This window comes from Asterias amurensis, chromosome 6, assembly GCF_032118995.1.
Source record: "Asterias amurensis chromosome 6, ASM3211899v1".
NCBI classification, from domain to species: Eukaryota; Metazoa; Echinodermata; class Asteroidea; order Forcipulatida; family Asteriidae; genus Asterias; species Asterias amurensis.
Genome location: NC_092653.1, coordinates 20,809,459 through 20,822,249, shown reverse-complemented (window position 1 = coordinate 20,822,249; position 12,791 = coordinate 20,809,459). Strand labels below are relative to the sequence as shown.

Below are 12,791 nucleotides of genomic sequence, written 5' to 3'. Positions count from 1 at the left end.
ACATGTAGGTCGATTCGTGCATTGTTTTGATTTTGTTTCAATTACATCCAAGGAAAATGGTTGTTGTTTTTATTTTGACTCAAGACAGAGGATCCTAGGCCTAACTGAATGAAAAACAACACATTTGTACAAAATTTCTCCCGTTGTAACGAAGTATATTTAATTGAAAATGTATTTCTAGAAAAAAATATTTATTCACACAATCTTTACACTTAACCTCACTAAATAAAAGCCATAACTTAGGCTAATGAACATAAAAGATTTCTCACCAAAATATAATGTGAATATACTGTGATTAAAAAAAACATCAAAACTAAAACGTAACACATATCTTTCAGAAATATCATTGCAATCACCAGAAAAAGTGGTGGAAAACCCCAAGAATTTTCGCTGTTTTCAAACATCGAGTTTTCGACTCGTGTGATAAAAACTAATTTTTTACTAATTTCTCAAAAAGTAAAGCAATTCAAACAAAAATATTTCAAAGAGAGTTACCCATCATGACCATCTTTATACCGTGTAAGAAAAACACAGATTAATGTCCAATAAAATAAATAACGTATAAAATAAGGATAAAAAGAGCAGATGAATGTCCAATGAAATAAATAAACGTAGCGGCGTTTTTCAACACATTGAACAGCCAGAGACTGACAGATCACTTTGTCTCCACACACAAAAATGCTACAAAAGATGCAAACATCACGAGGGCGAATCCAGGGACCAATAAGAAAATGCCCAAATAACAGCAATGAAGTTTTGGACTATGTTTAAAAGATGAAGTTTTGGACTATGTTTCTTCCATTTCTAAAAATATAATTCAATTTTAAATTATCAGTATAAACCACAAGGGAAACTGACTGGGTAAATTTTGAAATTGTCCAACCAATGAACAACGATAAGAACAAGATGGATTTTGCAATTAATTCGGAGCAGACAAAAAAAGGCTCGTTTTTGCAAAAAGCTGATCGGAACTAAAATTATTTATATTATTAACCCTTACGTTACCGTTTTCACGAACACCCCACAGACCACACAATCCGAGATTTTCAGAACGAAATCACTTTGGTCACTCGTGAAACCGTTTCTAAACTGGCTGTTCGTGAAAACGGAAAAACGCATGACGTCAAATTTGCCTGGATTGGGCGAAGGGGTTTCACGAAAGAGCAATGATGCAATTGTCATTTGTTTACCTACGCAAAATGCGTCAGCAGTAAATTTCTACTTATGATTTTAACATAAAATTGTCACTGAACTGCAGGAATAAGATCGCAATCACCCTTTTTTCAATTCCCCCAACCCACGGCCACTGTCTGTGGTGTTTCACTTTCTGTCTTTCAAAACCATCACTTATAGCTGTCACTTGGGGATAGGACAATATTATAGATGTGTTATTAGTTTCAAACTTTACCGCATTCAACTCCGTGGGGCAAGCATGGTTTTGTAACAAAAGTGCGGCACCTCATGTGTAACCGGCCGACCCGTGATGGGGTGGCAGTAGGCTTAATGAGTCTGCGAGTAAGGTTCAACCATCTAGTTCTACTTAATTTATTGTATCTAGAGCGAGCTTGAGTGACAGCCAGTTCCATGTACTGCTTTGTTTCACTTTATGTCTTTCAAAACCATCACTTAGCTATCACTTGGGGATGGAACAATAGATGCGTTATTAGTTTTAAACTTAAATTTAAACTGTGTCGGGGGCGACTTTGTCAGGGGGCGACTGTGTCGGGGGCGACTTTGTCGGGGGCGACTGTGTCGCGGGGGCGACTTTGTAGGGGGCGACATTGTAAGGGGGCGAGTTTGTACACGGAGTGGGCAACTTTGTAGAGGTCGACTTTGCCAGGGGCGAGATGACTGTTTTTTTAGTCTGGTTGGGAAACACTGCACTGTTGCGTGGTAGACTAGATTCAAGCCCCGTTCTCGTGCGAAAGAGGTCCCCAATCAATATCCGACGTCAAAATGTATATTGTGGTCCAGAGAATGGCCAGGCATCCGGGTTCTCTATACGGCGATGACTGGCTATTATAAAAAGAACCTCAAGGTACGGGACTTAAGTAAATTCTATGGGTGCGTTCGTTTAGCTTCCCTGGGTCGACCCCGGTGTGTTGCGGTTTTTTTTTCCAGGACGAACGTGATGGGTAATTATCTGGAAAAAAAACCCATTCACACACCGGGGTCGACCCAGGGAAGCTAAACGAACGCACCTATAGTCACTGGGCGTTCCACAACATACACGACGTGAGCACTCAAGTGTGAGCATATCCGGACTACCGTGTCATGCTACATTCCGTCGTGTGTGACTACCGTCGCGTTTACGATGGCTCCCTTTTCACGAGCGCCGACGCACTTCGAGAGCCCATTCGAGCCGTCGCGAGTGCGCCCTCATTTTTCGGTTTTTACAACAGGGGCCCAGTCTATGGTCTAACACCCAGACGTACGTGCAAAGTTCTACTTTTAAGCTGTTTCGACAGAGGTCGACAACGAACCATAATCTGGAGGCCGTACGACAAGGCAAAATCCAGGTTTTACCAGACACTCCAGGCCCAGGGATGAAGTTAGCTCATTTATTGAGGTAAAGTAGTATGTATTAGCAATGTACAGATACAGATACAGACAGACAAAATGGATTGGATGCACATTTCACAAAAACTTTGTTGATTGAGTCGTGTTTTGTTTATTATTCGTCGGATCATCATCATGAATTCGATCATCATAGGTCTAAAAATAATTAGGCTATGTTTTAGATAGTCATATCCTGGTGTCATGTGTTTTCAGTAGGATAACAGGAAAATTGTTCACAATCAAAAACTAAATATTTTTTTTTCAAATCATCTATCCAATTTTTTAACAATAACACTTTCACTTCGTGATGTGTTGAAATTTTTAAAGTTTTGGTTTTACGTTGCGAGAGACAGTCCGCCATTAACAGTGCTTATGCATGCACGACATTGGAGCAATGTCATATGTTTTCACACCTTTCATTGGTTGGTATTTTATTGAATATTCAGAAGCTAGTATGGCGTGCAAAATAAATAAAAAAATATGATTCAATTACTACTTAACAAATTTAATTACATTTTTGTCCTAAGGCATTATGGCTACTTTATTAGAATCCAGAGATATCATAAGGCATGAAAGTAAAACACCCCACCCCCCCCCCCCTTGATGCACTCACACTTCATAACAATCCTTTTCCCCCCATTTCAGACCAGTAATTTTTGGTTTCAGGAGATAAGTTACCAATCTATGATATTTTCTCTTTAATGTAGACTTAATATTTATTACGCTTATCGGAATTTATTACAGTATGCATGAGTAAATCCCCAAAAAAATTGTTGTCATTTTCACTTAAAATATTTTAATATTTTCCCCACATTTGCACACCATAGAATCCCAAATAGTAACCACCTCAAGTGATCCATCTAGTGACTAAAGCAGAATGAAACTCAATCTAGCAGATAGTAATTTTGTTTTGAACTTTCGAGGTTGGATGATGTTTCTTTGACTCATTTGAATGTTGGCATAATAATGCACTTGTGATTAGTACCAAAAATCAATCATTTTATAAATGTTTGAGCATAACCAACGACAGGAAACTTTATTTTCAGCATGATTAAGCCTGATGAAAAAACAGACCGTGAGTAAACTGCATAGCTTCTGTCTCCGGCGGTGCAGCTTGCACAATTTCGCGATAAACGGGAATCAAAGTTGGGGACCGAAAACATGTGAGGGTCGATAACGTATGACGCTACGATTTTTTTATTATTATTATTCTAGACGTCCAGTATCGTAGGAAAACAGGTCAACTCGTACCCAAGTCAACAAGTACCCAAGTCAACTTGTACCAAAATTATTGTACCCAATTTAACTCGTACCCAAGTCAACTCGTACCCAGGTCAACTCGTACCCAGGTCAACTCGTACCCAGGTCAACTCAAACCGTATAACGTAGTTGCGATAACATAACCCTCCTCCCGACGGCCGCACATGCCGGAGGGTTACGAAGCTCCTGCAATGTGTGCAGGGATAAATGGTTAAAAACGTACAATTTTGACAGCTAATCAGCAAATTTGCTCCATTTTTACCACTTTTGAAAATCATGGCACAAAATCTAGGATAATGAACTTGATCCTCAATGTCTAATGAATCCTACCATATCACTCAAAACACCATTGAGGAAATAATTTGAAGAAAAAGGACAAAAACTTACCAGATCCCCGATCGAAAGAGTATAAAATGTCCCAGGTTGAAAATTTGAATATGAGGGGGGCGGAGCTTCGGCTGTGTGTGCACGTCACCGGGGTCAACGACTCAGCGCTGCGTGTGGTACATTGTGTATCCCGATAACTGTGCAGCCGTAGTCTTGGTTCCAAGACCATTGGTGTTGCGCAGTCACACACAACCAACCTTCCGGTCTATGCACGGCAAAAACTGTACACGCTTGTAATTATCGAACGTTAGCGGGCGCTCTATTTCTCTGATTTCCGCATCTCACCGCATGTACAAGACTACGGCTGCACAGTTGCAGGGATACAGAATGCACCACATGCAGCGCTGAGTCTGAATCTGGAGCAAATCTGCTGAAATTGTACGTTTTTAACCATTTCGCCCTGCACACATTGCGGGAGCTTTGTAACCCTCCGGATACCCTGTTTTCAAGGTGTCCCTAGAATCGAGGCTAATCTTTTACCTTTCTGTGGGCGATGTACATGTATTTAACAGACAGTCTCTAGTCCTACTTGTCCTAGATAAAATGTTTGTGGTTTGACTTGGCAAGCAAAGACTAGTCTCCTCTCCTTTGACCAAAACTTAGAAACACGTAAGGCTCCACTGGTTAGTTGCAACATATAAATAACATAAGTGACCACTTACCTGTATTTCTTACAAGGATTGGACTTGTAATAATATCCTGGTGTCATGTGTTTTCAGTCGATGTCGGTCACTTAGTACCCAAGTCACTTCGTACCCAAGTCACTTCAGACCCCAGGCACTTCAGACCCAAGTCACTTCATACCCAAATTGTGGTACCCAAGTCACTTCGTACCCAAGTCATTTCGTACCCAAGGCCAAGTCATTTCGTACCCAAGGCCAAGTCACTTCGTACCCCAATTGTCTGACTCTGACCATAGAGCAAGATGCTCTATGCTCTGACACAAGTGACCGGCCTTCATTATTTTCTTTCATGTGGACATGACACCTATTATATTTCACGGTAATTGAAAATGACTTGCAAGTTGCAGGAAGATCAGAATAAATGTTGGCTGCGCTGTGTGTGAAAGGAAAACGAGAACGTCTTGCACCAAGACTATACGCGCACGAACGGATCAGGAAACTGTCGACCTCAATTCCAAATCTGAGGTCTTAAAAACCTTGCAGGGTCGTTGCGGTGCGATAAAGCCATTGCCTTCGGCTGGGGCCTTTATCATACGGCAATGATCCTGCCGGTTTTAAAGGGCCGTTTAAGAACTGTCGCTACCCTTTTATTCCCTTATTAAAAATCATGAGCTACACAAAAACAAAATATCAAAATACTCGGAGAGCTTTCCAGAGTGCGGTTCTATCGACAGAGTCGAAGGCAGCCTTCAGGTTGACGTAGGCCACGGACAAAGGTTGACAGAACTCATGATGCAGCTCAGATAACAGACAGAGGGCAATAATGGCATCCATTTTGGAACGACCAGCTGTAACTCTTGATTGCTCAAGGCATCTGTGCTCGACAAGCAGAGGATTTAGACAAGCCAGGAGAACATGGGCGAAGACTTTCCCTGGAACAGAGAGCAGCGTAGTGGGACGATGGCTACTGCATTCATTGTGGGGGCCCTTCCCTTTATAGAGTGTGACTTTGCCTGATTGCCAGACCTGCAGAAAGAGCTTGTGGAGGACGTGTAGGATCAATAGCACATTTCAGAAGCTCGGGAGGGATGTGGTCTGGGCCAGCGGCTTTACCATTCTTCAGGTTTTTGATGGCTGATATCAAGTGTTCCAACTTCCCTGGTCTGGAGATGGAGTTGTAGGGATGTCCAAGTCTGGGCATGATGGAGCTGGTGGGTGGTTGAGGGCAGCTTATAAATGTTCCTTCCATCTGTCTAGTGTTTCCACGTCTGAGGAACAGAAATAACCATTGATTTTGTTGGATGGTGGAACTTGTGCTCCTGATGGACTTTGGGCGGAGCTCTTGAATGACTTTGTATGCCGATTTGAGGTTTTGGTGGGAGAAGTTGTTGTCGATGCTCTTTGAGAGACTCTCAAGGTGTATTCTGGTGTATAAAGCTTACACACACTTAGGTGGCTGCATCCTGTGCAGTCATCCACCTAGTCCATGGACATTGTTCGCCCATCTGGGGACAATGGAGGTAAGTATCCTTTTCATTCTCTCTCTGCTTGCTAGACCATTGTACTGTACTGACTCATCTGTGGTCAGCTTTGTTCCATCAGCATCAATTGTGTCTGATGCTTACATTCTGCCAAAGACACATCTAGAGTTCATCCAGCGTCGTAAATATCTGAAATGCCCTATTTCTTACTATGACAACTCCCCAGCCACTTTTCATTTGGAAATTGTGATTTTTGGTGACATTGCTGTAAATCCCGGCCCTGAAGGTGTCAATAACTCAAACTCAGCAGAAGCTAGTCCAAACTCTGCAAATTCCTACTCACGAAACAAGCTTCTCAGTCTCCGTTATGCCCCATCCACACGTGCTACAACTCTTCTGCCTTCCTGTATATTATCATTACAGAACCTTGGCCTTTTTGTTAATCCCAGCACTGTTTACCGACCTACACATCGTGGTAAAAAAGCTGGTCGCCGTAGAACTGTTCATAAACCCCCCGTACCCGAAGTTACACTCCCATCTGTTCCAGTACCAGTGACTCCAGCCAAATCTCAACTCAGCCTTTGTGTTATAAACACACAGTCCATCTGTAACAAGTATGACGATTTTGCTGATTTTGTTCTGCAAAAAGATCTGGACCTTGTTGCCGTTTCAGAAACATGGCTGAGACCAGACGACAACTTAACATGTCGTCAGTGTACCCCTGCTGGCTACTACTTTCATCACATCCCAAGACCTCACAAGACTGGTGGAGGAGTTGCAATACTGTACAGATCTACTTTATCCGTCTCTGTGAAAAGTAATGACGTCCAGTACACAACTTTTGAATCTCTTCATGCTGAAGTTTCCGGAAACTCTAAATCTGTTCGCCTTGTCATTGTATACAGACCTGAAAAAGATTCAAACGGCCAACATGTGACTTTCTCAAGTTTTCTAAGGGAGTTTGAGAATTTGATTTTGGAATATCTGCTTCATCCATCGGAAATCATCATCACAGGCGACTTTAACATTCATGTTGATGACATCCACAACACCAATGCAAACCAGTTTAAGCATCTACTTCAGGCTTTTGGTCTTACCCAGCATATCAAGGAGCCGACTCATCGTCTCGGTCATTGCCTAGACCTTGTCATAACTCGTGAAATCTCCCCACCAATTGTCTCAAACTTTGTTATTCTACCTGGATTATCAGACCATTATGCAGTCATGTGTAACTTGAGTCTGTGCAAGCCCAAAGTCCCAACCGTTACTATAAAGAGCCGACAATGGAAACATGTTAATCCTACCGAAGTGTTCCGCGACATAGGCTCCCATTTAGCAAATCTAGAAGTTGATCACGACTGCTTGGATTCCTATGTCAGCCAATATGAGAGTACAGTCAGTGACATCTTGGATAAATACGCACCTTGGAAAACGAGATCAGTCAAGGTCCGAACTGAAGTCTCCTGGTTCAATGATGATATTCGTACAGCGAGAAAGATCTGTCGTCAACTGGAGCGGAAGTGGCGGAAAAATGGCAAATTGGCAATTCAACGACAAGAATATCGCAACCAATGTAAAGTAGTTAGGAATTTGATCAACCAGGCAAAGATCATCCATTATTCATCTCAAGTACAAGAATCCTCAGGAGATCAAAAGAAGCTTTTCAAGATAATTGGTAAGTTGTTGCTCAAACCCAAAACCCCTGTCCTTCCATCCACTTACAATGACCAGGACTTAGCAAATGAGTTCCAGAAATTCTTTGTCACCAAGATTTCAGACATCCGCTCATCATTTTCATCAGTCCCTTACAACGTGCCGCAGACATTGCCACAACTTCAACCAGAGTGTAGACTATCTGTGTTTGAGCCTGCGACTGTTGCTGAGATTCAAAGGGTTATTATGAAATCTCCTTCAAAATCCTGTGAGCTGGATCCAGTGTCAACATCCATGATAAAGCAAAACATCGATATTTTTGTACCCTTCATCACTAAGCTTGTAAACGAATCCCTCAGTTCCGGTTGTTTCCCCGATAGCCTCAAAGTTTCCTACATCAGGCCGCTCATCAAGAAACCAAACCTGGACAAGGAGATATTCAAAAACTACAGACCGGTTGCAAACTTAAAATATCTTGGAAAAGTCATCGAACGAGTAGTTTCATCACGTATTTCTGATCACATTCATACTTTCAACCTGTCCGACGTGTTCCAGTCAGCATACAAGCCTTTCCATGGGACCTAGGCTGCACTAGTCCGTGTGAGCAACGATATTCTCTCTGCAATGGACAATGGTAACCTAACAGCACTAGTCCTGCTAGACTTGAGTGCTGCTTTTGACACTGTCGATCACAACATCCTTCTCTCTCGGCTCCAGAATCACCTTGGCATAGAGAACACAGCCCTAGCATGGTGCAAATCGTATCTCTACAATAGAACTCAGCATGTATGTATTGGCACCGCGATATCCGACCCTGTTGTTTTGAACTACTCTGTGCCACAGGGGTCGGTACTCGGCCCGCAGTGGTTTACGCTATACACTTTACCGATTCGTGACATCATCCTGAAATTTAATCTGAATTACCATGTGTACGCAGACGACACTCAGCTATACATCACGTTTAAATCTTATCAAGAAAACGCCAATGCATCTATTGCAAGACTTGAGAAATGCATCCAAGAGATTCGACGTTGGACACAACAAAACTTCCTGAAGTTAAATGATGATAAGACAGAGTTCCTTCTATTTGGGTCACGTCAACAGTTAACTAAGGTTTCAGTGCCATACATCTCCATCGGTGATGCTCGGATAGCTCCCTCGCTGAAAGCTCGGAACTTAGGGGTTATTTTTGATTCATCGATGACACTTCAGCCACACATCAACAACATTGTTCGTTTATCATCATATCACATCAGGAATATAGGTAAGATTCGCAAGTACTTGGACAAAAGTGCCACTGAAAAGGTCATTCACGCATTTGTTACTTCTCGTCTTGACAACGGCAATGCTCTTCTCTACAGTCTTCCTAACAACCAGATTTCCCGACTTCAACGGCTCCAAAATACTGCTGCCCGCATTGTGACACTGTCTAGAAAATCCTGTTCTATCACCCCCATTCTGAAACAACTACACTGGCTGCCTATCTCTCAACGAATCATCTTCAAGCTGATGCTCATTGTCCACAAAGCTCTTAATGGCAAAGCTCCCCACTATATTTCTGAACTGCTTCACGTTTACACTCCATCAAGGAATCTTCGATCAAGTTCTATGCTTCTCCTCAATGAACCCAAGTCTCGACACTCATGGGGTGACAGGTCTTTTTCTTCAGCTGCGCCACGCATCTGGAACTCTCTACCACTTAATCTTCGATCTTGTGTTTGTACTGCAAAATTCAAGTCTCTTCTCAAAACTTATCTTATGTCACAGGTTTTCAATGACTAATTTTGTTGTGTCTGTTTTTCTTTGTGTTGTGTTTTGTTTTTGTTTTGTTTTTGGTTTTACTGCGCCTTGAACACCCAGTAGGGTGGATATGTGCGCATTACAAGTCTTATTATTATTATTATTATTATTAAGGTGAGCTTCCCTGTCCTGCAATGCCTTGGCTCGGAAAACTCCCTGCAGGCGTCTAATGCTCTGCGTGTTGGTTGTTCAGCCTGGCTTTTGATTTCTTGTCAAGAACTTGGAGAGTGTCCTCAGTGAGCCAAGGACGACGTTTGAACTTTTTTTTTTCCCAATGATTTTGTCAGCTGATTCGCGAATGGTTGAACTGATGCAGGACCAGGCAGACTCCTCGTCATCTGGCAGGTCACTGATGGCTTGGAACCTGTTTTGATTTTTACAGAGTATTTCAATGCTAGGGTTTTGTCGTTAGTGACTCATTTCACGTCATACAAGAGGTGGGGGGCTTCTTGGAGTGGAAGCGGGGAGTGATTGCTAGAGATGCGATATAGGCAGATGGTGATCTGTGCAATGCAATAGTATACAAATATTGACTGGCAACAAGGTAACTAGTATACGTCTATTCCAACGAGGGACTTTGAGGGAAATAGGCCCCTCTTCTGGTCACTCACAGGCCCAAGGGGGAATAGACGTACACTAGTTACCGAATTATGCCAGTCAATATGTGTTTTATAACACAACTCGGTCTTAAATGTCAAAAAAGAACAGAAAAAGAAGTTTTGTAGTTGTTGTTCACGGACACTATATTCAAAGACTATTGCCCGCTCTGGTACTATTCCCGCAAAACACACGCGCGCGATCACTAGCCTATTTTAGTTCATCCCACGTGACCGTGTTTCAGCCAACCAGAATACAGAACAAGCAAGAGGTGTGATATAATAAAGATTATATAACACCCAAGCAGATCCTTGCCATATGATTGGAGGATTATCTGTCACAAAAGTAAATAAAAGTACTATTGCACGCTACGTCACTCACCATCCATGTTTTGTTCCATCTGATAAGTACAGTGTACTATTGTACGGTGCGTGCAACATCACTGCGTGCGCGTCTTTGGTAATGCAGCAGTGTCACTTGTTACATTCGGCATCTGCGTGTCTCAAAATAGCTGTACCATAGATATAGAGTAAAGTACATGTAACTAGATCGGCCACGCGTACACAATTGCGTTTGCCTGTGTGGAAATAGTTTTGGTTTGTCATTGACGTGGTGAAAATGTCACATTCCAAAGGCGACGTGCAGAAAATGAACATGGGAGATATGCTTTGGACGCGCTAAATGTGACGGCAAAAAATCATGTGCTGGTAGCAACGCACAGAAAATGAACATGGGAGATATAGACAAATGGCAGCCCCATGCCAGAACCCGCATATGTACGCGCGGCCGAACTAGTTATTTTATCCTATATCTATGAGCTATACAGAACGCACATAGTCACTGTTCCGAATCAAACAGGCAAACCAAGAAACTGGTGTAATATTGTCACATTTAGAAATTGTAGGCCTATGGTTTGTTTGTTTTGAAAGCTGTAACTGTATCTTCCAATAAAAATTACAAAGATCTACTTGGATGTTATATAAAACAAATATGAATGTTTTCATTCGTGCAATAGCGGTATATTGTCATACATGTAGGTTGAAAGTTGAATAGAACATGTTATAAACACCCAAGCAGATCCTTGCCATTTGATTGGAGGATTGTCCGTCACATGTTAGCAAATAAAAGTATTTGCACGCTATGTTGTTCTATAGATCCGAAAAGTACTATTGCCTGCTGAGTAAAAGACATCACTGCGTGCGCGTGTCTTTACTGCAAGGCACATACATGTAGCATTCGGCTTCTGCGTGTTTCAAAATAACTGTACAGAACGCACATACTCAAACAGGCCGACTCAAAAAAATGGGTTCAGTTCATAGAGCTATTGTCAATTTATATAGCGCTATAGTTTAATTTTACAATTACAAATTGTAGGCCTACGCTTTGTTTGTTTTGAAAAGTTGTATCCTCCGATCAAAATGATAAAGATCTACTTGGGTGTTATACATGTATAAAACAAATAATGAATGTTTGTCATTCGTGCAATAGTGCAAATATGTTCATTCGTTGAAAGATGTAATGTTCCATTCAACTCGGCTCCGCCTTTCAGCTTGGAAGATTTGACAAGAAGCCTAATGGTGTTTCAATTCTATCTTATCAGGTTCTACTATTAGTCTTCTGCTGCACTCAATATTGCCTGCCTCATTCAACAAGTATGTCTGCCACATATGTATACTAGATATGGAGGAAGCTACAGTGGAGGTAATTAAAACAGGGTAGACAGGATAACAACCTAGGCAAAAAGTAGTTTGAAGATTTAAAACATAAATTGTCCAAATACAAATTTATCAAACAATGAACCACAAAGGAAACTAATTTATGGGCATTATATACATTCTCTTGACAGATTAGTGATTTGAACCTTTGACCTCCAAATATTTGCTGGTGCTTTAAAAACTGAGCTGATGTTTCTAGCCCTTTGATGATGGTTTCCATATTTTGTCTAAGATGTAAACTTGAATGTGTTCCCTGGTTATATGGAAGTTTAAAATTCTGACTGTTACTCCTGACCAAAGATGTAGACAAAGAAGCGAGACCACCAACACATGGCTACATTATACACGTAGCTCTGCTCACCTAGATTATGTGAATTTATTTACCTTTAAAAACCCACCGAGGTCACCATTTGCTTTTTAAAAAACCTTTGTCTCAAGGTTGTTTTCAAGTTCAACTTGTGTTATTTGTGAACCTGTTTTGAGAGAGATACAGTTTAAGTTAAAATGAACATTTTTTTAGTCTGACGGGTATCCCAGGTATAGACAAGATACTTTAACTGTACCTCCCTCAATCCAATGTTACAAACAATGCATTGTAGGTCAGTTTAGACTTGGGTAAACAAAGGCCAATTTCTTTTTTTAACCTTGCTAGTATTTTCCACTTTGATCCAAATGTCTCCATGCGTATGCTTTTGAGACTCATTGCTTGTATAAAT

At 41.4% G+C, this 12,791-nt stretch overlaps 1 protein-coding gene across 3 annotated transcripts in view; it reads left to right on the top strand.

Moving 5' to 3' along the window:
- Positions 1-2,435: 2,435 nt before the first annotated feature.
- LOC139938063 (uncharacterized) overlaps positions 2,436-12,791 on the top strand; it is a 65,574-nt gene continuing 55,218 nt past the window's right edge. For all 3 annotated transcript variants that reach the window (XM_071933429.1, XM_071933430.1, XM_071933428.1), the window contains exons 1-2: positions 2,436-2,569; positions 11,961-12,061. In XM_071933429.1, the coding sequence (XP_071789530.1) occupies positions 12,041-12,061 (21 nt within the window). In that variant the 5' untranslated portion in view covers positions 2,436-2,569; positions 11,961-12,040. The remainder of the gene's footprint in view (positions 2,570-11,960; positions 12,062-12,791) is intronic.